Source organism: Limanda limanda, chromosome 7 (genome assembly GCF_963576545.1).
Source record: "Limanda limanda chromosome 7, fLimLim1.1, whole genome shotgun sequence".
Taxonomy (NCBI): domain Eukaryota; kingdom Metazoa; phylum Chordata; class Actinopteri; order Pleuronectiformes; family Pleuronectidae; genus Limanda; species Limanda limanda.
Window position 1 is genome coordinate 21,059,727 of NC_083642.1, and position 25,711 is coordinate 21,085,437.

Here is a 25,711-nt window from a genome sequence, read left to right on the forward strand (position 1 = left end):
GTTCTGGTCCGCCCCCTCATGCAGAGTAAAAAAAAAAAAGTACAGTATACTGATTTTAAAAACTGATTTTCCACATAAATAAAATTATTTTCTATTTCCATGAGAATACAAATATCTAATCTGTTTTTCTGAATTAACAAGATTATTTACTGGGTCCATGTTAATAGTTGGTCAGCTTTGTGAAGGCACATCTCAGGACTTTGAGATGGTTCAAGAGTACAAAGATCTTTCAGAAAATGATCTCGGTAATTCAGGAAAACAGAGCACAATTATTTATCTCAAGTGAATGAAATACACTTCTATACTCATTTAAAAAATCTATTTTTAAGTTTAGGATTCATATAGTTGTTTTTGTCACCTTTGTACCACGAGGATCAATCTTCAAGACACAATACAAGGAAAATAGCTAACTAATAATCTAATAATCATGATTATCGATATGACTATTTGGTGATAATACCCAGAATAAACCCATTATTTTGTGGCCGTAGTGAAGGGATTTCACCGTGGTCCTGGATGTAGAGCGGAGTAGCTTAGGTAACGAGTTTTGGTGACACGAACCTGTTCATATTGTCCTTCATTTTATTAATTAATTAAAATAAAAACATAAACTTCACTCGGATTGTTCTGGGTGTCTTCGGGGTGCAGCACCACTCTCTGCCGCCGGGGGGAGTGTCGGCGCTGATGGGAATTAAATCATCTCGCCTCCGGCTCCTCCCCCCTCGCTCGCACCGGTCACGCTGTCACCAGTCGCCGGCTCCCGAGCCCCGACAGAGAAGCTGTGAAAATGAAGATCTGGGCGTCAGAGCACATTTTCAAGTGAGTGCTTTTCTCTCTGTCTTCTTGTGATACGTGAGGGGGGGGGGCTCAAGGTCACTGGTTCCCTGTGGAATGAGCTGTGATGGTTCTGTTCCCTCCGCACTGTCCGGGCAGCGGCTGCTAGCCTCCGCTGCTAAGGTTACACCTAAGTTAGGTAACTTCTCACAAAGAGCCCGAGGTTCAACCCCTTAAAGAACATCTCGTACTTTAGTTACCACAGCTCTGAAATCCAGCAGCAAACACCATGATGGTTCAGCTCTCAATGGAAATATCACATTTCCGCCTTTGACCGCTTTAGCTAGCGGAGACAGTTAACTTCTAGGTTAGCTTTAGCTGCTAGCCGGGAAGCTAACTTGATCAAATCTGATGCAAGTTGCTCACAACGTTACATGGTTTCGTGTGTGGAAGCTCGAGGTGACATTCCCTCCACAGCCTGGTAGAAGTTAAGCTTTGTCATGTGTTGTGTTGTGATCACAGAGACTTAAGCTGCGGCTCAATGTGACATTCTGTTATGTAACGGCCTCTGCGGGTCCGTTACACCACAAGCTCCGAGGTTAGAGGACTCGACGTCCTTCCATTCCTGCGGATAGGTCGCTTCCTCACTTAGAAATGAAAGTATAGCAATGAGACGTGGAATGTATGTGTTGATTTGTTTTTGTTGAATTGTAAATCCACGGTGTGATGATCTGTGATGTGCGAGGGGGGGGGCGTTCACCGCTTCATCTGTATCCGAGCAGTCAGATTCAAGCTTCAGTAAAACTCATTATTTCAGTCTGTTAAACATTAATGTCGTTTCGACATCTCCACTTAATGCAGGTCCAGAGGCATCACTACGTTTTCATGATGTTCTACCACGATTAGAAATAAAGCTGGTTCCCTGCAACCAACCAATATACACTGTTCCTCTTATTTAAATGTTCCTTACTGCCACCAGTGATCAGTCATTGTGGTTTGGAAGTGGTGTTTGCTGGAACCATCTAAAAATGTCACTTGGCTCCACCCAGTGATCGCAAAACGCTAACGATACATTACATTACATTTCATTTAGCTGACGCTTTTATCCAAAGCGACTAACAATAGGTGCATTCAACCCCGAGAGTACAAAACCAAGAACAACAAGAATCAAGAAAGTACAAATTTATTCAAAAATAAAGCAAAACTCATGAAAGCTATAAGTAAGTGCCATTTCAATACAATCAAAGCAAAATTATTTCAAAGGAACAAAACATTGAATTGGGTTTAGAAACCTCACCTTTCGACAATCTGAGTTAAAAATGACAAGCTAAAAACTGAAATCATAGAAATGATGCTTCAGAGACTGCTGCCTCTCAACTGGAGGGTCGAGAACTCCTACTTCCTCCATTTAAATCCCCCTCTATGTCACCACACATCACGTTCACGTGACAGGGAGAGGAAAAGGAGCAGGAGAAAAACACAAAACACATTTGCCCAGTGTACTCAATCTGCCCATGTCTCGGTCATGAAAATGAAGTGAACAACATGATCAATCTGATTCCCACCGTTTGAAATCCAACATATTCTCACATCATCGCATTGCGTTTTTTTATCTGCAGGTTCAGGCAACCTTATCAGAAAAGTAATAAAGGGATTCTCAATTCAAAATTTACCTAAATCATTATAAACAAATACTTCTTCTATTGTTTAGGTTTTTGTGTTTTAAATAGGATTCTGCAAATTTTCACATGCAGTCTCTTGCCAGGATGTTTAAACCCCCGGCAGGAATTAGCTGTTTCTAATGCCAGTGTTTGTTTTTGACAGCCACCCATGGGAGACTGTGACCCAGGCGGCGATGCAGAAGTACCCCAACCCCATGAACCCCGGGGTGTTTGGCGTGGATGTTCTGGACAGACGTGTGGACACAGACGGACGGTTACACAGCACCAGACTGCTCAGCACAGAGTGGGGACTCCCTGCTATGGCCAAGTCTGTAAGTGGCATCTTCAAAGAAATGCTCGAGTTGAAGTGATGCTGCATTTAGTTTGATGATGTTCAATAGTTTGTCTTTGCACTGAGCCTGAGTTGTGTCCATTTTTCTGCAGATGATTGGGGCAACGAGATCATGCACGTATGTTCAGGAGCATTCAGTTGTGGACCCCAAAGAGAAGACCTTCGAGCTGCAATCTACAAACGTGAGTGTTATTGATAGATGGATCTACATTAGATAGATAGATAGATAGATAGATAGATAGATAGATAGATAGATAGATAGATAGATAGATAGATAGATAGATAGATAGATAGATAGATAGATAGATAGATAGATAGATTACTTTATTCATCCCTGAAGGGAAATTAAATCGTCATAGCAGCCGGTATATTTCAATACAATAAAAAAACAATACAATAGAATAAAATAAAAAAATATTGAGGTAGAAAGAATAAAAACAGAAACACAAGATAAATAGGTAGATATGGTGCAGTGGCAAGATGATGGTAATAGTACTGATGATATGATGGTAATGTTATTGTTAGACAGTATATAAAAATAGTACAGTATTAATGAGAATAAGTACTAGCTCTTCCTTTGGAGCAGCAGATCTAGTTAGTAAGACATTTGGATCAAACCTAAAGATATAGAGAAGAAATAATGACCAAACTAAAGATCAGTAGTTTCCTCTGTTGGTTTACCAGGGGAATGCTCTCAGTGAGAGAGAGGATTCATGTCAGCGCTCCGTGGCTCTACCCTCCCTGAATGGGCTCACTGCAGTTGCTTTAAAAAAAACTTTATGGCATGTAAATGTAAACATAATTTAAGTTGTAAACTTTATATGTGATGTAAAAAGACCAACCTTTTTTTTTGTCTATCCAGATCTCCTTCACTAACCTGGTATCTGTGGATGAGAAGTTGACCTACAAGCCACATCCGCAGGATCCTGAAAAGTAATTGAGCCTTTTTCCTGTGAAGTCAGATTTGATAAAAAAAATAACAGTTTGTACAAACATGCAGAAGTCACAATATTTTTTCATGTTTATTGTTGACCTTATTATTCATGTTTGTGTTTGTCTGTCTTTTCAGAACGGTGCTGACACAGGAGGCTCTGATCAGTGTGAAAGGCATCAGTCTGAGCAGCTACCTCGAGGGTCTCATGGCCAAGACCATCTCAGTCAACGCTGGCAAGGTGAGAAAAGCACTCAAATCTCCCAATAAGTCTTCATGACACAATGACTCCACAATCTACCTTACTGCACTTGGTCATAATAATAATATAGTAGCTGTATAGTAATACACTTGTCTGTCTCAGGGTCGGGAGGCGATGGAGTGGGTCATCAGGCGACTAAACACTGAAATCGAAGAGTTGGCGGCGACGGCTCGTGGTACGATGCGTGTTCCCATGGCAGCAGCCGTTGCAAACAAATGATCCTGGGCCTGTCCCGCTGCTTCCTCCTGCATCATGAACCGATGGTCTTCTCGAACCTTTGCCCCTTAAAGGGGTCCTCATCTGCCAGCACAGCCTAGTAACCACAGCCCCGTCCCTTGGTATGTTTGTCTTAGTACGTCACAAGAAGTCGCTGTGACGAGTTCGATACTCGTCTCTGTGGGCAGTGAGGGACAGTATTGAGCCGATGACAGTTAAAAAACACAGAACAAACAAACACAGGGTTCAATTGAACTGCACTTGAAGCTCATAGAATTTAGACCTGTGAAGTTAAAGCTCTTTTTTAAAAATTCACGTGTGCCTCCGCATCATTCATAACTTATGCGTCACTTTTCGAATCTTTCTCCGCCCCCTCATCTGCGTATGTCTTCTTAAAGCTCTTTTAATTCTTTACAAGCCTTTGCGAACAAGCTAAGCACTGCTAGCAGCTGAAATGAAGTCACTTCACCCTCCAGCAGAACTGGCCAAAATATGTCACTACCAAAACCTCACCAGTCCAGACTGGCTGTTATCATCTTAGACTGTTAGTAATAAAACTGCACATTTGTCTTTTCACTCCTTGGGCACTTTTTTTTAAATTCCCAGATTGCAGTGTTTCTGTCCAAACAAGGCCCCAGGACCAACTGTCAACATGTTGTGTGAGCAGTTTGTTTCTACTGTAAAGAGAGACACAGCTCAGCTCCAGATCTGAGTACAGGTTCAGTGGCCTGACAGTAACACCGGTTTGCAGGTATTGCATGGTGCTGGGAAAACAATGGCACCTCTCTTGTCTGGGTCTGGTACAAGCAGCACAACTTTGCCTCCAGTTAGAAGTCGGAGAGACTGTGGCTACATCCACGGTACAACGTTTTCTTTTGAAAATGTATCGACTCCTTGCTACGTAAACATCCGGCCTCCACATTGCCCTGTTTGAGTTTGAAAACTCCAAGGCTGTGTTTTAGTCTGGACAGGTTGCTAACAGCTGTTGTTTTGTTAAATTCTGCTCTTCACGATAATACAACTGCTTCCATTCGTAGAAGAGCTATTACTGAAGCAACATGCCCAGTGCACGTGAATGGTCATATGGGTTTTCAGGTGTGTTGGTTTGAACGGGGATTTAAACACTCGTCTGAACAGCCATTCTTTTATTTTGAAAACAGCATAATAGTTGTTGATGTAGCCAGTATACTGAAGGTCAAGCTCTGCAGCAGGGGAGCGGTGCTGACAAAGGTGTTGAACAGCAAACAATGACGGCTTCTAGGCTTATTTGTTGAAGGCGTCAAAGCATTTCAACAAAATGGGAGATGGAGCTTTAGCGTAATTTAAAAAGATGCTGGTCTGTCTGCTTTGATCCTGTTGGACTGATCTACAGATTGTGTTGTAAAAATGACTTGATTTCTCTCTCCTCATAATCTCGCGTGTTTTTTCTGTTTTGTTACAGTATGTGAACAAGCTTGAATGTTTAACTTATATTCAGCATGTGTACTCGAACGTGGGCGGGAAGTTTCTTGAAAAGTGCGGAGTTGTGTCCAGCGTGTTGTGAACGCTCACCAGTGTTGTCAGAGGACCACTACAGGGTTATGTTCAGGATCATGGAGTGTGCCAAGATGGAAATCATTTTCAGAACCCCCGTAACGGTTCACTTAGGATATCATTCATAAACAAGCTGTGAATAGATGGTGATGTTTATTGTATATTTCTATTGGTGAATATTGACAAAGGCTGTTCGATTTATTTATTAAAAAAAAATTGTATCTTCAATTTTTATACTTAATTTCCCAGGTACATCCCTGTAGTACTCTCATACAAATGCTAAGCGATGATGGTACAGTTTACTACTACATCTGTTTTACACTGTACCCTCTCTCAATGGAGCTCCACACAATCTCAAGTCTTCCCACGTGGCTCCACAGCTCGTCTCTTGCTCGACCATCATGCTGTCGAGCAAGTTTATAACTGCGGCTTTATCATGAAACTTCAATCCCATCAAGCACTGTCCTGCCCTGGATCCTTCTGTCTGACGCCTGGTCCGCTTCCTAACGCAGCCATCATCCAGGCAGTATCCACACGCAGCATCTCCTTTCATGAGTGAAGTGTGATGATTTTTCTATGGGGAACATTTTAAGTACAAGTGGCTGTAAATAGGCTTATATTTATATTTTGGTAGTGTTACATTCTGAGAATGGGAACATGTAACACAATCTGAAGAGTGCACATTGAAGTGTTTCAAAAATAAAGAGATGTCATTGTTTCATGAAAACGGCTGTGAAGTGTTAAATGTCTCAACTTTCACCTAAACTGAGGTTCTCAAACAGGTATTAAGTTCAGTTTGTCACGTTTATTAAACTTTTATTTACCTTTAAGCTTTCAGCTACTTTAAATTAATTGATTAGGCACTGATGGTAAATTACGTCTCTACAGGATTCTCATCTTCTGAGGGGATTCACTTGGGTTCATATCTGAAACCAACAAATACATTCATGCCACTGAAATTGAGCATTGACTCAAAAACAGATTTATTGAAAATAGTTATATTTTTTGGATTCAAAAATTACATTAAATTAAAGGTGGATTGGTTAAACTGAAGACCCTGTGCAGAAACACTTTTTAGATGAGTAAAACCCGTTATCTCTTTCATTTTGTGCTATGTAGATTTATGAAATGGGGCGCCCTCTGGTGGAAGTCCACTGCTCCAAACTGGCAAAAACTTACATTAGAAGAAATCAAAGTAACTTAGCAAATCAGCTCCACCCCCTTTTTCATGAATTACCACCACAAACCCTGAATAAATACTTTACTTTGCACTGTAGAAAGTAAAAATGTTTATTCAGATTTTCTACTCACTAATAAACAGGAGCAGCATTCAAGTAAATATGTATTTACACATGAGTGCATCCTTAGAAATAAATAAATATATATAATTCTTTATGTAAACACTGATAATGAGTACTGATTTCTCATGACAATAAAATCCCCAAAGGTAAGATAGGTCTTAAGATATTTATACTAATGACAGTTTGATTGTAATTAAGTAATATTTTATTGTATTCATCTTAATGTAGGAAACATTGTAGGCTGTATATATATTTCAGAAAACGTTTTTATTGCAGTTAGAGTTGATTTGAATTGATTGTTGTTGAGACAAATTAGTGATTGAGCTTAAGCTTCCGTCGCATGGAATCAGAGACAGAAACTTGTCTATTAGCTGCTCGATGTGCCAGAGTTACACAGCTCTGTTAGTGTGTGAGCTGAAGCTTCTGTCTGTAAACACCTCAGCATCAGAGAAGAGGACGACAAACCCCTGTCAGGAACAAAGACAGTGGTCAGTTTAAAGACAGTAAAATGTCATATATTTAATAGTTGTTTTTACCAATACTGACCTCATGCACTTTGAGAACTGAGTCGACTAGCCGTGCATATACCAGTCTGGGTAAAAGGATTCCTTTGCCCAGTGTCTCTGAAACAGGAACAAGCAACATGTTGGATCTTTACAGTATCAGGACCGTGTACAAGGGAAACTAATAGTGCTTCTGAGACTAAAGCCATAAATTGAAAGGTAATATTAGAAGAAAAAAAGATAAACTCTTTTCACTGGATGAAAAATATTGAATAATTCTAATTGTGAAACTATAAAACTCCTTTAAATGTGGATGAAATCGACCACTACTGAACATTTTCTTCAAGTCTGTGAGGTTCTTCAGAATAGAGACAGATTCTTACACAATCTTTTTTAAAGTCCTGATACTTATGATAATATGGAACTGATGACCAAAATATTTAGTGTTTTGTTATTTATTATAACTAAAGTATTTCTTGAGATGCTCCACATTCCTCATTTTAATGAAGGCTGATCTTCTGATCTTCCCTAATAACATGACACATGGCCTTAATACCTAAAACTATGAATTTTACTCTACGTCGTATTACGATTATTCTTTGAATTGTTTTCATCGACAAGGCCCTAATACTCCGTGATATTATAATGAACAAAAAAGATTATACTTAGTAACCAGGATGTTGTGGGTTGATTCATTAAGTTAGATATGAATAAATGAAAAACTAAAGACTCACCATTCACTTTTGCCAGGACCATCTCTACTCCTTTCCTTGCAACTTTTTCCAAAGCATCAGTCTGAAAAGAGAACATGTTTGTTTACAGTCACCCACAAACAACACAAGGTGTATTGTGTTATTATGTGTCATGTACCTTGAAGGGTCCCACTTTACTTCCCACCAGCGTCAGTGTGAAACTATTTGAGAGAATATTCATTAGTTAAGCTTTGAGTTTGTGAACCCACACATCGTGTGTTTTCAAAATGTGCTCACTTGTCCATTGAAGCAGAGCCTTTCACTGTTTCACCAGCGATCCACACTTTGCTGCTGAAGTTTGACACCTGGAAGAAGACAGTGGTTGGAGTTCAGGCTGCAATCAATGGTTATTTTAATCAGGAAGTCATTTCCCCTGGTGTTAGGTCAACAGAAGGTCTGGCATTCAGCACAAAATGTTTCAGAACAATGTGATTAAAACTTAAAGAAGCTGCAACCATGACAATGTCCATTTTTGCCTTTAAATAACTCAAACTATTAAGGGTCAAAAACATTTCACAACACGGCAAATAAATCCTTTAACGTGAGCTTCTAGGTGAGCAGGTTTTCCCATGATTTTTGGGTGAAGTGAGAGGACAGCAAAGAAGAGTTTCTCACAACACTGAGTTGAAACAGTGGAGTCTCGGTAGCGTTTGGCTGGATGGCGAAGGCCTCGATGGCGCCGTGGAAGCCCAGCTTCACAGCATCAGGCTGGAAGGAAGACACCGGAGCCTCTGTGGCATAAACCCGCAGATTCATCAGCAGACCGGGAAACATCTTGGGAAGCTGCAGAGAGAGAGGTGGGTGGTTTGAATGTCTTTGGTGCCAAATATCATTACTGTTCCCCCTGTTTTATGAGACAGTAAATTGAAGATTTGTGTTGTTGAACAGATGAAATAAGAAACTTGAAAAGCATATTCTGGAGCCTTCACGGTTGTGTGGTATGGGGGAGGTGAGCCTGACCCAAATAATATTCAACATTATTGATGTTTAAAGTTTAACATGGCTGTAGTGTGAACCACAGTGGCTTCCTGCTAACGTGTTCCTGCAGAGCATTTTTTTAAGGAAGAGATTCTTTTCAGGGATGTTTTCATGATCTTTAAGTGTGTGGGTGCTGGCTCCACACCATTGAGATAATAAAAGCCAATATATATATATATATAAATAAACATACCTGAGGGATGTAGGGTCCCATTAAGCTGGTATTTAGGTGCAGGGGAAAGCATTTGGGGATCTGAGAGGAGGAGATTGAGAAGAAATACAAACTTCAAACCAAACTTAAATCCTCTTGCTTTACTTTTCTGCTTTTGTTGGTGCATGATGTCAGGTGAACTGACCACGCTGTCGTTGATGAGGGTCCGATACACTCCGGCTGAGTAGTATCCATACAGGGCAGAGTTCATAGTGAAGTCCGACAGGCCCATGGACAACATGTAGCCCTGCTGCTCAGGCACGGTGAAAGACGGAGCTTCAAACGGAGGAGGATTTTTGTTGTAGAACTCACCCTTTAAATAAAGAGTTTCCAATGATCAGTTGAACCTTTGATCACAGTTTTTGTTTTTTCTTTTTACTTGCACAAGCACTCATTAAGATATAGATGCCAGAGTAGCTTGAACACAGACATATGAGTGTGTGTAACATCACGTTTTGTGTGTGTGTGTGTTTGTGTGTGTGTGTGTGTGTGTGTGTGTGTGTGTGTGTGTGTGTGTGTGTGTGTGTGTGTGTGTGGGTGGTGTGGTGTCTTTACCTTGAGACCCAGACTCAGACTTGAAACACTGACAACAGGTAAACTGGTGAGAGCGAGGTCCAAGGTGAGAGCCTGATCCACATCGAAGGAAACTGGATAACATATAAATAATTTGTAGTACTCTGTTAATATAACTAAATAGTTTTATCACACATAACCTAAAGTAGTGTTCGGTTGATGTATCTGGTATCAGTGTATGCATTGTACTTTGTAATTGGGGTGTCTATATTCTATATTTGGAATATTTCCAAAGTCAGACCCTTTATCACCAAAGCAGACACAGGAAAGTTAACAAACGCTTTAATCAGCAGGTCTGACACAGAATTAATAAAAAAATATTTGGCTAGTTTTAGATCACTGGCTGGCTTTGCCCCAAAACTATGGAACAGTCTCGATCACGATCTTAGGGGCTTTACATCTGTTGACAGAATCTGCAAGACTTCTTTTTACAACTATTTATTATGTTTTACCTGATGGCTGTTATATCCTGTCCAATTTGATCTTAACCTGCTATTTATATCAAATGTTATGTACTTCGTGTTACATTTTATGCATTGAATAAAAATTTAAATTTAAATTAAAATAATATAATATAGTAATCTATTGCAATACCGTTCATGGCCTGTAGGTGTTGCTCCAAGTTTCCAATAAATTCCTTCACATAGGGGCAAATCTGAGGAGGGAACAACATTACAAAGGTGCTGCAGTGTTCACTGCTGAAAATATGACAGTATATTAATCATCTAATGATCACATAACAAAAGAGGAGAAACACTCACTCTGCTCTCTATTTGTGGTGTGATAGAGCTCCTGAATTTCTTCACAAAACGCGGGAATGTGCGTCTGATGACAAATGAGAATGAAGGGCTTTATGTCGTGACTTCAGTATCACACCTCTGTTACACTCTCTCTCTCTCTCTCGCTCTCTGCTTTCCTGTACCTGGTTCCCCCACGTAAGTTTACGTCTACACGTCCAACTCGAGCGTCACAGCTCACACTGGTCACAGACAAATGGCCGCAAGCGTCTTTCCCCAGCTTCACCACAGAGGTCACATCCACACCAAACACAGCCATGTCGAAAGTTCCACTGTCATGCCTGAAATTGCGCAACACAAAGAGATCAGTGCACGTGAAAATCTGGTTGTGCAACAAAAGACGTAGTCACCATCAGCCACAAAAAAACAGCTGACTGGCTGTGCCTCAGTGACTCTTCCAAGACATAACTTATCATGTGTTTTTTATTACACATGATTATGAGTATTTTTTCTATTTCAATCTATCAATATTTGGATAGCCCACGCCACAATTTGCCATATAGGGTTTATTAATCTGTATAAGGTGCGACAGCATCTGTCCTTTGTGTGGTGGGGAATCGATAACATATTCAGTTGTTCATCTTTCATCATTTACACTTTAACTTTCTTATAATTCAAGGCAGTTGTGAGTGACCAAGTAATACAGATTTAATATATGTAAATCTGGCGTTAGAAATGTTACAAGTTGGATTTAAATGCCACTGAGAAAAAAGGCTTTCCTCTGTTGTTTTTACCAAAACTGTGTCATTTTATTCCTTAATTCGCTACAGTTTAATGTAGAACCACCTCGGAGTGCAGACCTCAGCAGGAGGTCACCAAATCACTGGTTATAACTAAATTTACACTATCTGTATTTGATTCAGGGCAGTTTGGCACCATGTGGTTTCCACAATGTTGTCTTTTGTTTCTTTTCGTGAGTGAAGTAAAGATGAATTACATATTTAAAGCCAGAGAAAAAACTCAATCAACATTTAAAAGCGTGTTACATATACCATTTATACCTACACTTTTAATGATTACCTCAGTTTCACTCAAGATTAGTCTTTTGCCCAAATGGAAAGCCCAACATTATACAAACCCTGGGTTGTGTAGTGGCTGACTTTGTGGGGAAGGAGTTTACATGTAGGGAAGATAAGAAACTCACATTCCTAAGAAGCTGTTGCTCCACTGTCCGGACAGTGCAACACTGAGGCCTGACAGTGATGTCTTGAATCCTGTGGAATCTGGATAGAACTCAGTAGACGGCTCTGGAAGGTCACACTTCTTTATCTGGGTGCTAGAGCACATGAGGAGAGCACAGGCACAATAATAGGTGAAGGGACACAGACCTACTGACAATAATCATAACTTTATCGAGATAGCGTATATCCAAACAAAGTAACTTCTGAAACAGACAATGAACATAATAAAATCCCAAACATGAAATGTAAAAAGACAAAGTCTTTTGTTTCAACCATAGCAAAGGTTAATAATGTGCCAATAAAAGTGAGTTTTGAGCAAAGATTTAAAAGAAGATGTGAGTTTTCCAGCCTGAGGTCTCCAGGCAGGAAGTTCCACAACTGAGGAGCCCGAGCAGAAGGAGCCTGCTCAGCTTTAGTGACGCTTCCTAATTTTAAAACAGTTGGTAGCAGCAGCCTGACTTTTCACCAAATTTTCTAAGGGAGAGCATTTTTCTCAGATTTCACCTTCTCTTCGTTGGCCTCAAAACAAGGCAAATAGAGACATTTAAATCATTTACGATGTATATACACAATAATCCATCTTTTTTGTTTTTCAGCAGTTGTCATTTCATCTTCTTAGAATTGATTTTGAGATTTTATTGCTGACTTTTAAGGCCCGTTCTGGACTTGAACCTGTGTACTTTTCAGGGGCTTTCAAAAACAAGCAATCAAATCTTAAAATAACGAGTGAAGAGCAGCCAGGATTAAATGCATTAAAATCCTGGCAGCATACTGTGTTAATGGTTTTAAGATATAACAGGACAGGTGCACTACTTTACCTACAGTAAGATGGCGCCTCCCTAGTGGCCGCTTGTTGCAGCAACTTAGACTTTCAATGTGCTATATTCATCTGCCTATGCAATATCAACAGTTAATGTGCAATCCATTCCCTGTACATATTCTCACACTGCATATATTTGTACTGTCTTAACATTGTATATATTAGTTTAATTAGATTTTTCGATATTTCTATATATTTTTTATATTCCTTACACTTAAGTAGTGCATGTTACTTATTACTTGCTGTCACCTTTTTGACTCTTGCTGCTGTAATACTGCAAATGTTCGAAGTTCAAATACACTGAGCCTTCACCCTCTGAATAGTAAACTGTTTGAAGTGATATGATCTTAAACTTGTATGTGAGGTGATTTGGAACCAAAAGGACGATTCAGTGTTCAGGAATGTTGAATGTAAAACCTACCCTGTCAGTGTGAATCCCATCTTAACCAGGGGAAAGTAAGTAACGTAGCCACTGAAGTCAGGGAGGGTGACAGACTCCAAAATCCCCTGAATCCAGTCTGTCCCTGCATGGTTCCCTGTGACACAGCACATGCATGAATGGTGAATGCAACATGTCTTACTTACAGATCAGACAGTAAGATTTTGAATTACTTTTCCAAACAACTCATTTGTGCTTCGACCAACTTAGCAACTGAATGAATAAAACCATAAGATAAGATAAAATAACATCATTTATTATCCTTAATTAGTCCCACTATGAAAAATAGTGTCTATCGTGACTGTGTTTAGCAGCAGAAAAAATGCAATACAGACTAAAGTTAAAGGAAACCAATGAGTAAATGCGTATATATGATAGTATATACGATACGAATACAAGGAACAATACAAGATAGAACTATGTACAATTTAAAACATAATCAGTAAAACAATACCTCTCACGCTTACACCTTACCGTACTGAAGCCCTTTGTTGGTCAGGAGGACTTGTATTGCAGGGTTTTCTCCACTGGTGCAGGAGAAGAGCAAGAGCACTGCTACCACTGACAGAAGCATGTTGCTGGGCCGCTGTAATGCACCAAATGAAACATGCGAGTAATGTCTACAGCCACAAAACCCAAAGAGCTACTGAGACATTTACATTTCTAGTGTGAAACATAAGGTATAAAATCAAAAATGGTATTCGTAATAAAGCTGATCAGTTATGTTACGGATGTGAAGCACATACCTGAATCACTGCAGGATGAATTTGCTGAAGGTGGCTCTTGATGTTTCTTCTTCATGTGAGGAACAACGTCTCCGCTTCTGTGCTGTGGGTTTAAGTGCTGCTGGTGCTTTCTATTTCATCGAAAGTGAAACTCAGCAACATGTGACAGTAGAGATTTGTAGGTGTGTCGATGGCTGGAAAAACCTGTTGTAGTTTTTCTTTTTTTCTTTTTCTTATTATTCTGCTCTGACTGTCTTAATTGTGTATTTGGAACGCGACACAGTTTGTAAAAAGAACATTCAAAAAACGATCTTTGTAAACAACATTCTTATTTTGAGAATAGAAACCTATCATGGCCAATTCTCTTGAAAAGTGAAGTAAAAAGAGTGAAGTGAAACCTACTTCCTGGTCAGTTGACATATGTGTTTTGAATTATTTTAGTTACTGAGCGACAGAAAAGTATTCTTCTACACATCCTGTTTTTTTTTAAATAATCCTTTAAACATCCTGGTTGTGCAACTTAACATCAAGCTATGTCACACAGCTTAGCAGCTGCAAATCGACAAACTCTTCGCATGTTCAGATTGTTGTGATAAGAGAAATTTACCCACAATTCCACGGAGCAAAACTGAGGCTTTTCAGTCACCCACTGGTTACATTTCATCACAATTCAATGCGCAAGGAAAAATTAGAATCACCAGCCATAAAATATTTGATTTATTTATCTCTTAATTCAACAAACTCTTGGTCTCACACACCATGATTAGTTCCATTTAAATCACAAGTAACACGTTCAATAGGAAGAGAATATCATCAGACAGACAGTTTTCATACATATAACACAGTTAGGACCCACTTGCTTGAACTTTGAATTCACTTCATCCAGAATGACACTTGAAACACCAAGAAAACAAAACGAGCCAACAGGACCACTATCTATAAGATGTCAAATAAAACACAACAGAAAAACCAAACTGGAAATAAAAAGTCATTCTGTTTAAACAACTACACATAAGTTATTCATGGTTTTTTTTTTTATAATTCCACAGAGCATTGTGTGATCTGAAGGGTGCCCTGCTCTTATATTTTCTCTGGAGTGGGATTAATGATATATCTAGCAGCTCAAAAACCAGTAACAACATATTCACCTCATTGTTTTTCACATATTTCATTCCCCAACTATAAACACGTACACACTCACAGTTATAGAGCCACAGAGGACATTTTCACTGGATCTCTGATAACTTTGCATGAAGACTCAGGCTCCATCATGCCCGCATATTATTTAATCAGCCCCCTGTCATGCGGAGGCTGTGTTCCTCTGTCCACTTAATAAAACATTGTTTCTGGAATGAGAAGACTAGACTTTACACTATGATTGTAGAGTTCATTATTGCACATTATATCACGAAGGCGAAATAAAAAGATGTAGGCTACATTTCACACAAATAATCCTCCTCACAAGCTTCTATGGCAAGTGGTCAACATGATGTTTTGATAAGGTCTGCTTCATGACAGCCTGCAGGAGTGCGGCATTATGGGATGTCACGTTTCAGTAAAAGGTCATCTCTGAAGCTCTCAGTCGTGGAGATTGTACCTGTAGGCCTCTATGAGTCCTTCAACTGAGTGAATGAAGCCAGATATGGCGCATATGCCTCCAATAACAAAAATGGCCACGTCGAAGAAGACGTGGTGCCACAGGAGGTTCCTCCACTGGAGCTTCAGGTGGAAGAGGCTTGGCAAGAGGAAGCACAGGCCGGCGCCGGTGAGGCTTCCAGTTAGGCCCATCAGAAGGGCAAAATGGGGGACAAAGACAGCCATGAGCAAGGTGAAGACTACCAGGGTGACTCGAAGGCCCAGACCCCAGGATTTCAATTGCCCATTGGGGCCGTAGCAGTCAGGAAACACGGCCCTTCCGCCGTCCTGGAAAAAGGATTTCTCCAGAACCTCAACTGCAGCAAAGAAAGGCAGCGGGTAAGACAGCAGCGCCTTGGCAACCAGGAAGATGTTCACCACGGCCCTTATGGTTGAAGGCAGGTTATCTGTGATGACCTCTTTGGTGGCGTCTGCCCAAGTCAAGTAGGCCACCAGGGCAAAGAGGCCCTTGAGGACACAGGCAGAGATGTGAGTCCAATCCATCATGCAGTGGAACTCGCTGGGCCTACTCATGTTGCCCTCCAGGGAGGGCAGGAAGATCTGGGAGGTGTAGCTGAACACGATGATGCCGATGGAGATGGGGAACTTCTTCACGTCAATGTAGAACTTGACCTTGTCCCAGGCCCAGTCCCTGGCTCTGGAGAGACAGTAGGCGATCACGAGGACGTTGATGACGAAGTGCGCCATCGTGCACAGCAAGCTGAACTTGGACACGGCCTTGAGGTTCTTCAGGAACGCGCACGGCAGGAGCGCGACCGTGGCCACCACCGACCAGGCCTTCTGGGAGACGGGGAACCCCGGGAAGCTGTTGACCATCAGGTTGCCGCTGACCACCACGTAGAGGATGCAGGTCATGACCAACTCGATGATCTGCGCCACGTTCACGACGTGTCCGCCCAGCGCTGGGAAGCGGGGCGCGCAGCAGGCGTTGGCGATGTCCACGTACGAGTCCCTGACGCGCACTTTGACGCCGTCCTCGTTGTCCTCGTACAGACACGCGATGAGGATCTTGCCCGTGTAGCAGCACACCACGGCCGCGAAGATAATGAGGAAGAGGCCGAGGTAGCCGCCGTGGAGGATGGCGTACGGCAGGCCGAGGACGAACATGCCCTGCGGACAGAGAGGCGCAGTTGAAGGATAATGGACGAGGCCCACATCGCATTGACAGGCCGAGGCCGCCCATGCAATGACTGGCTCACACAGCGCACAGCTTACATAATGACCGTAAAAAATGAACATGTATATTTCGCATTGAAATGTCCTGCAAAGCAAACGTGTGATTTTTACACAATGGATCATTTTCTAGTGTCTGCATCACACCCGTTATTTTCTATTTGACTTCGCCCTTGAAAATGCAGGCCTTTAGTTTGCTTTAGGCAATTAGAGCTTTATAAAGAAAACAATTTAAAAACGAAATTTCAAATCAATTTCTTTAAATTCTACATTTGATGGAGCCGCTGATAAGCACGTGGAGCCATTGAGCCTCGGGGCTATCACAGAGGAACAGGCCTGCCTGCAGCGCCACTGATAAAAGGATTTGAATAAATCCATTCTAAGACCCACTGACCAGCAATTGTCACATTTTAAATTGAAGCATGCATGGAATTAGACCATTATTAAAATATAGCAGATTTTGTAATATTTAAATATAATTTGATTCTGCTATGTACAATATTTTTTCTTTATTCGATTTTTTTTTGTTGAATGAATGTACGCGCATCTCCAGGCACTCTTCCTCCTCAAATATCTTCAAGGTGACATCTCGTGCAGTTGCAGGCCTGCATGCATCACGTGCTATTCTTTGCATCCTCACATGATTTTTATAATAAAGTGATCGCAGTGTACCTGGATGGCGTTGGTGACGTTCCAGCCAGCTTCCCATGTCGTGATTTTGGGTTTGTCCTCGTCCAGGGAGCCTCCTGTCTTCAGGGGCGCAGGCCGGGGCCCGGTGCCGTCCCTCTGGTAGTGGCTGTCTCCGTCCAGATCCCCGTCTCCCTCCACGTGTCCCCCTTCCTCTTCTCCCTGAAGGACATCCATCTGCATCCCATGTCGGTAGTCATAATCCAGGTCATCGCACTCGGCGAAACCCAGGCCCTCCTCGTCCGTCGCGGCCTGGAAGCCCAGGCGGGCGAACACCCCGCTGACCTTGGCCTGGGATTTGTTGGACACCGTGTGGGCCGCATTGGTCAGCTTGTTGGACAGCTTGTGTCGGATCAGGTGAGCCATCTTCTATCCGAGTAAAATGCGGTCTTCGAATGAGAATGATATTACGGAGTGAAAAAGCGGAGATGCAGATGCATGCAGGATCGAGCTGTGATTCCGTGCTACACTGAAGTCATGCCTGTTGCCTCTTCTATGTGGAGCTGCCTGACCGTCTCATCCAAACCCTGCACAGATCCTCAGCCTCTTCTCTCAGCCTGCTCATCCATATTAGTCCCTCACAGAAAAAATAAGAAGACACTCAGACATGAGTCTCAGCGAGGAAACGCCCGGAAACATGCAGGGACCAAAAAATGTGTCCTCGATCATTTGTGGTTAAGAAAGACAATTTGGCATATTTCTCTCATCCAAGCTGTTTTTTTACTCTCCCTGTTGGGGGTCCTGATGGTGCAAGCGTGAGCGGTGGAATCTCTGACTGCTTCACCCAATGAGAGAGAGGGAGAGAGAGAGAGGGAGAGAGAGAGAGAGAGAGAGAGAGAGAGAGAGAGAGAGAGAGAGAGAGACAGGGAGAGAGAGAGAGAGAGAGAGAGAGAGAGAGAGAGAGTGTGGGGGGGGCGTGCACGTGTCCGCATAGAGTGACGGTGTAACACGGCTCGTGCACAGCAGAGGAACTGTCACAAAGAATGAGAGAGAGAGAGAGAGAGAGAGAGAGAGAGAGAGAGAGAGAGAGAGAGAGAGAGAGAGAGAGAGAGAGAGAGAGAGAGAGAGAGAGAAAGAGATAGAGAGAAGCGTGCAAGTGTCCGCATAGAGTAAGTAAAGATCAAACATTTCACCTGCCCTCGTGCTCTACTCTGTCAACAGGTCCACACACACACACACACACACACACACACACACACACACACACACACACACACACACACACACACACACACACACACACACACACACACACACTCACACACACACACACACACATAAAGCCTTCATGCATGCAACAACAGCATGAGCTATAAAAAATCATTTCTGCATAAACTTATCAAAATAGTAAGTAATAATAAATAGCCTGTATTTATGATAAAAAAATGTTAACATCATCCACAGTCGTATTTGCGGTTTTAATCCAAATTTCATTTGATTAAAGAACATTTCGTTTAGATCAAAATCTTCCACCTGATCTGTTCAACTGTATTTTAAATCGTGAATCATCTTATATATGTGAAATGAGGCACGCACAAACACACACACACACACACACACAGACAGACACACACACACACACACACAGACACACCAGACACACACACACACACACACACACACACACACACACAAACTGATGTGTATTTTCACAAATAAAGACAAAAGTACGTCCCGTACTGTTTTAGAAAACCAAATATGCACTAATATTATTTCCCCATAGAAAATCATTAAATTTGTTTCCCGATCTTGTTTTTTTCCCCTTAAAAATTAAATTATTCCTTTTCTTCGCGTCAAGAACATAATTAAATTATTCCCGTATAAAAATCTTGCCCCACGTTTAAAACATTTAAATGAATGGCGCTGTTTGCCCAGATCTGTGCATTAATTCCTCACGCATGAATGCGGATTTTTACGTTTCCTGCTCATTTAACAGCTGGATTCCAGATGTGCATGTGCAGGCTGTGCGCAGAGGGAAGCAACTCGTTGGTGATATGATGAGCACCGGGCATCTGGCCTGATGCTGCAGCACCACGGACAGCTCCTCATACTCACTGCGAGGAAAACACGAATTCTCAAGTTGTATTAATTTCACCATCACAGAGTTAGAAAAGAAAACAAATATAGTTATTAGCTGGTAAATATAACTGTTCGTTATTCAGCTCTGTTACATTTACTGAAGCTCCGCACAGAGGAGAGGAGAGAGGGAGAGTTATTTCTTCTCCACCTCGGCTCTAATCATCGGGAATAAGAAGCACCTCGACTTCGCCGCCATAATCTGCTGTGACACGGCTCAGCAAAGCTGTCATCTTTCTTTTTTTTTTTCAGCATGCTTGCAGAAATGAAGCCCACCATAGCAAGAAGGCTAAAATACCAAGACTTTCACCTCTATAGTCGCCATAATTTAAAAGCTTTGCATACTGAAAAAAACAACACATTTCTGGTAATTATCAGAATGGATGTGTGAACAAATTGAGACATTTTCAAGGCGGATTCAAAAAAGGAAAATGTTGTGAGAAGTGTGAGACAATGATGCACGAGCAGCGTCGCAAGACAAAATAAAAAAAAACGTAACATGGAGGAGAGGTCTAAATTTAGAAAGTAGCCGGAGGACAGAGAAAGTTCCGCATATTTTCATGCTTGACTTGGGCTGCTTTGCCAGCTGCTGTTTGTGTTCAGGCCAACGCAGTGTTTGTTAGTGAGTGTGTGTCATCAATGTCTGGGGGTATGTGTGCGTGTGTGTGTGTGTGTGTGTGTGTGTGTGTGTGTGTGTGTGTGTGTGTGTGTGTGTGTGTGTGTGTGTGTGTGTGGGACAGTAGGAACCGGGGAGAGTCCTTGAGGCTTCTCTCCCTCCCCCCATGCACATGCACAGACCCCGGGCTGACGCTGGCACTGAGGATGGTCTGCAAATGTCACACACACGCGCATTCACAAGAAACGCAAGCACGCAAAAAAAAGAAAATAGGCTACACGCATGCAGCCTATAACTGAAATTGTGCAACGAAAAAGGAAGAGACGTAGGAAACATAATGAGGCAGATATATAATATATTACAAACATAGCTATAAAATATCCCCTATGAATTCTGTCAAACACGATAGATGTATTTCCATGCTTCCCGACAAAATGGATTTTCAGTCTCTTTTCTCTTTGAAAGGGTTTTTGAGATTGGTTGCTGTGGCGACCAATTTAGCTTATAAAGCTACAAAGAGAAGGATTAATTCAGTGCGATGTGTGTGTGTGTGTGTGTGTGTGTGTGTGTGTGCGTGTAGGCCTGAGATACGGAAGGGTTTACCGCCTCCTTTAACAGCCATGCAGCCCTGACTGGGAGCAATAATCTCTGATAGTTGCCATGGTCACAGTAATGGGACAGGATGTGTGCACGTGTGTGCGCGTGCGTGTGTGTACATTTAGATTTTGGAGAAAAGAGATTTTGCCAGCACAATTTTGATGTAAGAAGAATTTAAAGCATTCAAGCCCAACCTAAATAAAAGCGAAATACAAATTACAGAATGGTGAAATAACACTTACTTCTTTCAAGGATGCACGTTGCTGAGCAATTTGTTGCTAATGGATTTTTCTATTATTATTATTATTATAAATATATATATATATGTATATAAATGTATATAAAACAATACATTGCACAAAATTACAAATCAGTCCCTCTATTTCAAAATTCAAAGTTATCATTGTGTTGTTGCACCACTTAGGCTATAGTGAATTTAATAAATAAGTGAATAAATTGATTTTTCTACTTCTAATCCACAAACAGTATGTGTGCCACACATGTTGAAGAATACATGAAATTTAAAAATTTTCATAAAATTACAAAAATAAGTTAAACACATCTGTGTAAGTGGAAGTGACATGGCCCAAAATATTAGACAAAAAAGTGACTCTAAAAATTAGATTTTGCCTCTAATAACAGGCGTTAATAGTAATTATATCTTTATTCATAAAGCACTTTCCAACACAAAGTACAAATCCCTGCGTCACACGAAAATGAATGGTCAAAATACAAAAGGACGTACACAGATAATAATGGAGATATAAAAACAGTTATATATAACTGTTTTATAGTTTTTATAGTCTGTTTTTATAGTCTGGTTCCCCAGGTAAATTCTGAAATGTACTACCAAAAAATTGTATGTTTTTGCCAAGACTTAAAAGAGGAGGTGATGTTACATAATTCAATATAATTACGAGTGAATGAGATGTCCTGTCAGCCTCGTTGCAAAATACAGTGATACACACCTGCTATTCTTTAAGGGAAAGTGACAACACAAGTGTTTAACCTGATTCCAGGACTGTGGAGGTGCACACACACGGATTTACATAATCCCTCACATCTCGGTTGGATCTGATGCACCTGCTGGAAACAATGTACACTGTAGTTACTGCCATGTGTCTATTAGTGCCCCCCCCCCCCCCACACACACACACACAAACAAATAAAGTCTGTCTTCACCTTGTAATATAATAGTTAATTTCAGAAATTTAATGGGGCCTTGCTTTTTGTCCCTATAAGGAAGACAAGACCCCACAATGTGAGTGATGTAGGGAGGATTCTCCCGATCATCACTGACAAACACACAAATACATTTTTATATTTTTATATCTAGAAATACCCTTCCCACACACACACACACACACACACACACACACACACACACACACAGTCACATCCCATGCACTTGTGCACACACTCCCACACATACATGAATGCATGAATAGTGACAGGTGCACAAACACATTAATCAGTCTCTGGCCCAAAAATATCTGCTGGGCTTACAGGGCCATTTGAAGAGAGCAGTAGTGACAGACTGTGTGGGCTGTGTGTGTGTGTGTGTGTGTGTGTGTGTGTGTGTGTGTGTATGTTTGAGTGAGTGAGTAAGAGAAAGAGAAAGGCAAAGAGATAGAGGTTACAGTGTGTGCGTCTAGAGGAATGTGTGTGTGTGTGTGTGTGTGTGTGTGTGTGTGTGTGTGTGTGTGTGTGTGTGTGTGTATGTGTGTGTGTCTGTCTGTGTGGTTGGATGCAGGCGTGACAGGGTGCGGAGCAGAGTCATAGAGGTTGCAGGGGGTTTGTCCACAGTGAGGCTCTGATATATATAAGAAGTGCTCAGAGTCAGGATTGTTATGTAAACTGGTCTCTGCTCCTCCAACTGCCATTTCATCACCCACTCATTCTCTAACTGAGGAGTTTTTACTCCTGTGAACAGGTGAATATTATTAGAAACATTGTAATAAAACATTTAATACATTTGTAATGGATAACTCAATTGTGACATCACAACAGCACAAGATGGATAAAGCTCCAATTTATATGAAAAAAGGAGCATCATGTGGTTACGCCGTTGTTTACAAAAGAAAGTTCTCTGTCGTCATGACAACTGAATGGAAATGATTGCAGTACTCTGTGATTCAAAGTCACGCACATAATCATCACTGACAGATGTTTTTCCCCTCAGAGCATTCTGCAAACAAAACAGCATAATGTCAGTGACAAGTCACAGTCTTTTCCTGCCCACACAAACACATGACAGAACCAGAAGTGAGCTGGTGGTTCAGGGTTCCATCCCTGGAGAGAGAGAGGATGCTCGACTGTGATATATGTGAAAAATACCTCAGTAGCAAAAATAATCTGAAATAGAATAAAGAAATCATCCAATTGGCCGATAATTATCCATTAATCCTAAAATATGCAGCATTTTCCTGTATTAGCATTTACATTATCACTGACTTTTCCTCCATGGTCAGTGAGAACAACCCACAAATAAAATGGAAAGACGATAAATAAACTAGAAACCGTGAAATATATGATCTAACCCCAATGATCATGAAAATTCAACAAAACTGGGTGTACATCTCACATTCTATCCTCCTCCTTCCCCTTCCTCCCCGTCAGTGGGAACTAACAGTCTGCTCATTCCTCCACAAAATGGACGCTGCCTGGCATCAGGCATGGCAGTCCCACAGAGCTTGTAGACTATTAGTTCCCCTGCGCCTCATCACTGCTGCCTGGATGACAAGCACAACAAGCAGAGAGCTGCAAGCAACGTGCACAATGTCATGTCTTGCCTCCTGGGAGTAATGGACGGCCTGTGTGTGTGTGTGTGTGTGTGTGTGTGTGTGTGTGTGTGTGTGTGTGTGTGTGTGTGTGTGTGTTTTGGAGGAGACAACGTAGATGGGGGTGTATTTGTTGTATGAATTTGAGGCCGTATGTGCCTGTGTGTGTGCATGTGTGGTCGTGTGTGTTTGAGAGAGTTAGCTGACCCAGATCTGCTTATTAGCATCAGGAGGAGGGGGACGGCAGGCACTTAGAGCTTTGTGCCTGAGCACTGAACTGTGCTCGTGCTTCAGTGTCACACCATTAGACCTCATACAGTAACACCCCTCCCACACACACACACACTTTCCTTCTTTCATCCTTCTTATACTCTGCACCCAAATACCATTGCTGTCCAGGAAATTGACCCCCCACTTCCTACTGTTAATTGCATGTTCTTCTAAGCGAGGGAATCTCTTATACATGCCCGATGAATTAACAAGTAAAAGATAGCAAGAACATAAAGTCTCAAAATTTATTGGACTTGCTTTACAAGTCAACACAATACACAGCAGATTGAATAAAATCAACCATTTATTTTATGGGAATATTGTATATATAATAACATAATTAACTTCAGAGATATTTGGAATATTTGGGATTTCAATTAGAAACTTCAATGAGCTGAAACACTGCCTTTTTTTTAAATGTCTCTGCATATTAATCTTGAACCTTTGAAGGGATTTTACAGTTACAGTGAACCTCTGCATGTGCAGTGATTTAATAATTTCATTATATTAGCAGTCAGAATATATTATCAAAGATTAAACTTTAGTCACAAGGCAATAAATAGGAGCACATTGAAGGCTGCTGTGAGGAAATATATGCTACAATCTGATTCTTCCATTTAAATCCAACGTAGATTATGTTTCACATCATATTAATCCCTCTCATTAATTCTCACTTCATTAACAGATTGCTGAATCAAATTATGAATGAAAGGTAAAAGTTCTGTGTTGCTAATTTAGGTATCTACCCAGTTTACGGAACATGAGAAAATGCTGCACTCAAAAATATAAATCCGCGTGGGCAGAAATTCCATCAAGCTTTAGATTATAAAATGCAGGGGGTGACAATCAGAGGTGGGGGCGGGGGGGTCTGTAGCACGCCCATTGACTGAGTGGGCTGAAGTGGGGTGTGCAGCATCTCTCATGTGCAGGTGTCCCACATCACCAGCTGAGGCCTCACCCGGTCAGCTGAGAGTAACAGGATGGCAGACGGAAAGAAATCCGGAATCTCAGGCCTGAGGGGAAATGTCTCTTCACATGGTTTCATTCATGATCGACTATGCATGTCCAGCGAATAATCCCAGTTGGGCCCAATTTGAGCTGATGATAACAAAGTCTGTTAGTTTGCATTCAGATTGAAAATAGCTCTGCAAGAAATACAGGGCTTCTTGCGACTGCAGCATTCCATCAGGGGCACTAGAATTTAAAATGGAGGTCTGTGGATTTGAACAAAATGTGGCTGCACAGCTTGAAACAATGAGTCAGATTTTAGTGGTGCATTGAAATTTCGTGTGCACTCTATTCAGCAAATTATTTTTAACGTGAGGGAGAAATGTTTTGATTATGTACATTGTGACTAAATGATAAATAGGCTCAATTGGTGAGTTTACCTTAAATTACTAAGATAAATCAATGTGTCTCATCTCACACGGTCATATTACAATCATTGTAGTCGTACTACGACCCCTGGTGGTGAAAAGTATGTGTTTTTCTTTTATTCAAGCTTATGGTAATCAGCCTTTATTCATTATGCAAAACAGCGCTGGAACCGATGGTTATAGCCCCAATCATTTTAATTCACAAGTGCTTTTAACCAAATTGTTATACAAAATCTAGGTCATGCCATCATTTTATTTTATTGTTAAACATTGTTTATCTATTTTATTTGTATTCTTACTCATTAAACCTTTTTCTTTTTCAAACACTTTTATCCAGTGTTTTTTGCCTCTTCTTTCTGCTCTTTTTAATCTCTTTTTATTTTGCTTCAAATTTCTTTTAAACTTTCTTTTGATGGATTTTATTTTGTCTGTGTTTTTTTCCATGTCCCTGTACGGCACCTTGAATCTGTG

At 41.1% G+C, this 25,711-nt stretch overlaps 3 protein-coding genes across 3 annotated transcripts; 1 reads left to right on the forward strand and 2 right to left on the reverse strand.

The window, feature by feature from the left end:
* Positions 1–735: 735 nt before the first annotated feature.
* On the forward strand, positions 736–6,456 carry LOC133004886 (PRELI domain containing protein 3B-like). The gene is made up of 6 exons (XM_061074436.1): positions 736–819; positions 2,599–2,767; positions 2,880–2,969; positions 3,650–3,720; positions 3,857–3,959; positions 4,083–6,456. The coding sequence occupies exons 1-6, from the start codon at positions 788–790 to the stop codon at positions 4,197–4,199; spliced, it is 582 nt and encodes a 193-aa protein (XP_060930419.1). The 5' UTR covers positions 736–787; the 3' UTR covers positions 4,200–6,456.
* An 822-nt stretch (positions 6,457–7,278) lies between these two features.
* bpifcl (BPI fold containing family C, like) lies at positions 7,279–14,141 on the reverse strand. The gene is made up of 16 exons (XM_061074563.1): positions 14,031–14,141; positions 13,759–13,870; positions 13,267–13,381; positions 11,989–12,120; positions 10,970–11,125; positions 10,809–10,872; positions 10,642–10,702; positions 10,030–10,121; positions 9,620–9,787; positions 9,457–9,516; positions 8,901–9,068; positions 8,523–8,590; positions 8,404–8,446; positions 8,268–8,328; positions 7,577–7,653; positions 7,279–7,497 (listed from the first exon to the last, which is right to left on the reverse strand). The coding sequence occupies exons 2-16, from the start codon at positions 13,856–13,858 to the stop codon at positions 7,420–7,422; spliced, it is 1,443 nt and encodes a 480-aa protein (XP_060930546.1). The 5' UTR covers positions 13,859–13,870; positions 14,031–14,141; the 3' UTR covers positions 7,279–7,419.
* Positions 14,142–15,587: 1,446 nt separating this feature from the next.
* Positions 15,588–17,891, reverse strand: LOC133005774 (vesicular inhibitory amino acid transporter-like). Its single transcript, XM_061075556.1, has 2 exons — positions 17,511–17,891; positions 15,588–16,775 (listed from the first exon to the last, which is right to left on the reverse strand). The coding sequence occupies exons 1-2, from the start codon at positions 17,889–17,891 to the stop codon at positions 15,588–15,590; spliced, it is 1,569 nt and encodes a 522-aa protein (XP_060931539.1).
* Positions 17,892–25,711: the final 7,820 nt, after the last annotated feature.

What these genes read in the sequence shown, in the direction of transcription:
- bpifcl (XM_061074563.1), bottom strand. Translation starts at nt 13,858, where the DNA reads ATGCTTCTGTCAGTGGTAGCAGTGCTCTTGCTCTTCTCCTGCACCAGT. An exon ending in ATGGGATTCACACTGACAGG is followed by an intron (nt 12,121 to 13,266) that starts GTAGGTTTTACA and finishes CATGTGCTCTAG; the next exon opens with CACCCAGATAAAGAAGTGTG. An exon ending in GGCTCTGCTTCAATGGACAA is followed by an intron (nt 8,447 to 8,522) that starts GTGAGCACATTT and finishes TCTCTCAAATAG; the next exon opens with TTTCACACTGACGCTGGTGG.
- LOC133005774 (XM_061075556.1), bottom strand. Translation starts at nt 17,891, where the DNA reads ATGGCTCACCTGATCCGACACAAGCTGTCCAACAAGCTGACCAATGCG. An exon ending in ACGTCACCAACGCCATCCAG is followed by an intron (nt 16,776 to 17,510) that starts GTACACTGCGAT and finishes CTCTGTCCGCAG; the next exon opens with GGCATGTTCGTCCTCGGCCT.
- LOC133004886 (XM_061074436.1), top strand. Translation starts at nt 788, where the DNA reads ATGAAGATCTGGGCGTCAGAGCACATTTTCAA. An exon ending in TCCCTGCTATGGCCAAGTCT is followed by an intron (nt 2,768 to 2,879) that starts GTAAGTGGCATC and finishes ATTTTTCTGCAG; the next exon opens with ATGATTGGGGCAACGAGATC. An exon ending in TCTCAGTCAACGCTGGCAAG is followed by an intron (nt 3,960 to 4,082) that starts GTGAGAAAAGCA and finishes TGTCTGTCTCAG; the next exon opens with GGTCGGGAGGCGATGGAGTG.